This window comes from Diaphorina citri, unplaced genomic scaffold (genome assembly GCF_000475195.1).
Source record: "Diaphorina citri unplaced genomic scaffold, Diaci psyllid genome assembly version 1.1 scaffold5091, whole genome shotgun sequence".
Taxonomy (NCBI): domain Eukaryota; kingdom Metazoa; phylum Arthropoda; class Insecta; order Hemiptera; family Psyllidae; genus Diaphorina; species Diaphorina citri.
This window is the reverse complement of record NW_007382467.1, coordinates 1-4,252: the sequence shown is the minus strand read 5'-3', so window position 1 is coordinate 4,252 and position 4,252 is coordinate 1. Positions and strand designations below refer to the sequence as shown.

The 4,252-nt window shown below is 41.9% G+C and overlaps 1 protein-coding gene across 1 annotated transcript in view; it reads left to right on the top strand.

The window, feature by feature from the left end:
* The window catches only part of LOC103521369 (nascent polypeptide-associated complex subunit alpha, muscle-specific form-like), a gene marked incomplete at its 3' end in the record, with an annotated part of 6,062 nt that extends 1,827 nt beyond the window's left edge, over positions 1 to 4,235 (top strand). The window contains exons 3-8 of the mRNA XM_026832078.1: positions 101 to 248; positions 667 to 903; positions 1,282 to 1,501; positions 2,140 to 2,331; positions 3,014 to 3,255; positions 4,117 to 4,235. Of these exons, the coding sequence (XP_026687879.1) occupies positions 101 to 248; positions 667 to 903; positions 1,282 to 1,501; positions 2,140 to 2,331; positions 3,014 to 3,255; positions 4,117 to 4,235 (1,158 nt within the window). The remainder of the gene's footprint in view (positions 1 to 100; positions 249 to 666; positions 904 to 1,281; positions 1,502 to 2,139; positions 2,332 to 3,013; positions 3,256 to 4,116) is intronic.
* Positions 4,236 to 4,252: the final 17 nt, after the last annotated feature.

Genomic DNA, 4,252 nt, shown 5'->3' with positions numbered 1-4,252 from the left:
TTTTTTTTTTTTTGACAAAAACCAGTTTATTTTTCAAAGAAGGATTTTATCGATTAAGTTTAAGTACTCATTTTTTTCACTCTCAAAATTTCACTTCCCCAGGTACAGGCGAAGGAAGAAAGAGGACGAACTCCTGCCCCCCTCTCATCGTGATAGTAATGCCCCCTCTGTAACCTCGTCCCTGTCTGTATCTGCCAGTGCCTCTAGTAATGTACTGCGCGAGTCATCGCGCACCCGAAATAATATAGGTAAGATCATTGAAGGGACGAAGTGAACTCCAAGTTTTTGCTCTAACTTGTCTGTCCCACCGCAGCGCAACTATCGAACACCGATTTTGATGTCATTTTGCAACCAAGTTTACCACTCAATTTGTTCATCAGAACTCGAGTTAGATCTGTCGTTTGATGCCTTTATACTTGGATTAATTTAATGAAGATATCTGTATTTTCATATGTTTGGGTCTAATCTTGTAACTCAAGTACTTTTGGGTCATTGGGTCGATTGCCCTGGCTAGATTTATGTATTTCACTTAATCACTCTGGATGGAAGTGGATATATTCTATCAGAAAATAGTGAAGTTTACCAATGAAAGCCATATTTTTTTTTTGTCTGAAGATGAAGGGTCATTTATTCACATATTATCCTCATTCTTCTGTTCTCCGCCAGGTGGTAGCACAAGCGTTGCGAATAGTACGAGTAGCAGCAGTGGCAGCGCCAGTGGTGCCAACCAGGGCGGTACATTCGATCTGGAAGTGGAAGCGTTTCCCCCTTTGCCTGGCTCTACGGTCGCCACTGACAGCACCTCTACTAGTAGTACTGTAACCAGTGGTGTAGCTACCAATGTAACATCCCCCGGTCCCCCTCTACCAGTGTCCAGTACCCCGGTGGTCAATGCATCCGGAGGTAAGAGACAATAATAGTTAAGTTAAGGATCTGAGTTGCTAGCCTAGTTAGTGTGGAGGGTAACACGTGTACCTTGTATTGTCCATCATTATCAAGCGGCACGCTTTTCAAGAGTCCATTCTCAATCTTTTTGCGGCACACCCAAGGCGGCTTCACGGCACACAGTTTGAGAAGCAATGTATGTAAGCGCTAGGCCGAGGGTTCGATTCCCACCCGGGGTGGATTTTATCCTGAACGGATGATGTTCGTTTTCGGAACGGCTGGCTTTCTCCTATCCTGTCTTTCTTCGATTTCGGGGCGATAAGACCTTAGCAGTTACAATTCCCTTTATCAAACCTCTTAAAATAAAAAATATCTTGTTCTCTTGTGTTTTCTCAGGGCCGGTCAGCTTGCCCGCTTCCACGAGTAGTGAGTCTGGATCCGCCCCTGCCCCGACACCTACCACATCCCTGTCTTCTGAGCATCAGACTACCTCTCCTGCTACCCCTGTATCCGCGCCTGTTCCTGCTCCCCCTCCTCCTAATGCTCCTGTTAACACTGCTGCTACCACCCCGACCTCCAATGCTGCTGCTGCTCCAGCAACACCCTGGGAGAATAGGTGAGTCATTGAGCGTGAACAGAGTGAGTGAGTGAGTTGAATAAATGAACTACTCTTTTGAGTGGACTCTTGTTCTTTTCAATCTCGGCCAGACCGCAAATTATCTGACCTAACTTTACCGATCTCGGCTGACCTAACTTTACTGATGTACCTACCTTACATTGCACAAGGTTAAATAGTATTTAGATGTTACCTTGGGCAATAATTTCGCCCTTTTCAATTTCTTCTACTTGTGTACATTGAATTGAAATCAATAAGTAGTCTAAATCTGTAAAAGTCAAGGAAGTGTTTATCTGTGCAGATTATTAGAACCTGATGTGTCCTTTATTTGATGATCCATGAGGTGTCGAAATTCTGCTACATGAGCTGCACATGCTATGGTTATCTTAGTGATAGTGACGTCATCTTGTATCCGGTCATTATTCTTATAACTATGGTGTACATTGACCTAGAAAAATTTCCCATGCTTTGAACATTTTTCATTGCTTTTTTCCATTCCTTTTATCTTGTGATTAAACGTTAAATCAGTTGAAATAACGAAATTGGAAATCTGATTTTTAGATTTTAAAGTGTGGATTCGAATTATCCAATCAGATTTGTTAATCCCATTGGCTTAACTTAATCCCTATGTTTCACAGGTTATCAACGTCTGACGTGGTGCGGGGGGTGTCGAAGAAGTCCCTTAGCTCCTCCCCCTCCCTGCCTTTAGCCACGCCCCCCACCCCTGCTGGTACCGCCCCCCAGGACACTACCACTACCGCTCCCCTCCCCTCTACTACTAGTCAAAATAATTCTACCAATAGCACTTCTTCTTACCATCAAAATGATAAGTGAGTATGTTTTCAACAAATTATATAGGAACATTTTTTTTTTGTATTGTTTTGTACGACGCTTATGGTACCTGAGATCAATCAATGTGATTTCTCAATTATTTAGCCTTGAGATACATGGTATCTTAAGGTATACATGGTAGATACATGGTATCTTAAGGCTAAATGATTGAGAAATCACATTGATTTTTTTGCACTTTTCGGAGTGATTGTTATATGAACCTGGGATCTATGTGGTTATAGTTTAGGTATACTTTTTTTTACTGTTAATGTTTTTTCTTCATATTTCTTTTTAGCGACATGTGAAAATTCAATACAGTGTTGCCAGATCTGTACTGTACGAGTTAAGACCAATCTGGCGACACTGTACGAGTAAAGACCACGTCATATAGGCGCCTTCTGATTGGTTCAAAGGTTTTCGTACATGTTTTTTTGGGGGTCGATCTAAGTTTTTATTTTATTTTTCTTTCAGTGTAAAAGCATGTATTTTTTAATTTTATTTTTTTTTTCAGTGTTGTTGTTGTTGTTGTTGTTGTTTACTAATGCAAAGGAATTGATTATTATGTCATTTTCCTACGCGCGTCCCAATATTTTCCTACAATATCATTGCTGGCTTCCACGGCAGGGCAAGTAATTAAGTGTGCTGCATTCATGGGTGTTTTCATATCTTGTGTGTTTGCAGGGTTCCTCTAGTTTCATGTAATTCGGGCTCCTCATGTCCCAGTGGTAAACCCTCGGACAAGGCCTCAAAGACTGACGATGCACCACTTGGCACCACTGCCGAGACCAGCAGCAGTAGCTCTGGCAACACCGAGCTCCCCCCGCCCCCCATGAACACGGTAGCTACCATGACCGATCCTGCCCCTCCCCCTCCACCTAATGCTTCCCCTCATTCTACTGTAAATCAGGTAACAGACCAGTTGCGCTTAGCTCAGGTTTTAAAGTGAAAGAGCAGAAAAAATTAGGAACTAGGGAATTTTCGTTTTTCTTCTACAACTTATAGATCCCGAGATAAATCGATTTAAAAAAATACCGGGTAAATCTTGAACTCTCACGTCACGGCATACTCAGAAGACGCGATGACGTCACATCAACTGTCCCAAGCTAGCTAACTTTCTTGCTGGCAATGTGTAAAATGAGTTTCTGCGCATTTTTAGTCCGTCCTTCCTTTATTATTACAATAGTAATTAAAAGGTATAATAATCTAGGTAAGTCATGTACTGCGCACCCGAAATAATATAGGTAAGTCATGTACTGCGCACCCGAAATAATATAGGTAAGTCATGTACTACGCACCCGAAATAATATAGTTAAGTCATGTACCGCGCACCCTAAGTAATATAGTTAAGTCATGTACTGCGCACCCTAAATAATATAGGTAAGATCATTGAACGGACGAAGTGAACTGCAAGTTTTTGCTCTAACTTGTCTGTCCCACCGCACCGTAACTATTGAACAGTTTGTCCGATTTTGTTGTCATTTTGCAACCAAGTTTAACACTCAATTTGCTCATCAGGACTTGAGTTAGATCTATCGTTTGATGCCTTTATACTTGGATTGATTTAATGAAGATATATCTGTATTTTCATATGTTTGGGTCTAATCTTGTAACTCAAGTACTTTTGGGTCATTGCCTTGGCTAGATTTATGTATTTCACTTATTCACTCTGGATGGAAGTGGATATTCTATCAGAAAATAGTGAAGTTTACCAATGAAAGCCATATATTTTTTGTCTGAAGAGTTATTTATTCACATATTATGCTCATTCTTCTGTTCTCCGCCAGGTGGTAGCACGAGCGTTGCGAATAGTACGAGTAGCAGCAGTGGCAGCGCCAGTGGTGGCAACCAGGGCGGTACATTCGATCTGGAAGTGGAAGCGTTTCCCCCTTTGCCTGGCTCTACGGTCGCCACTGACAGCAC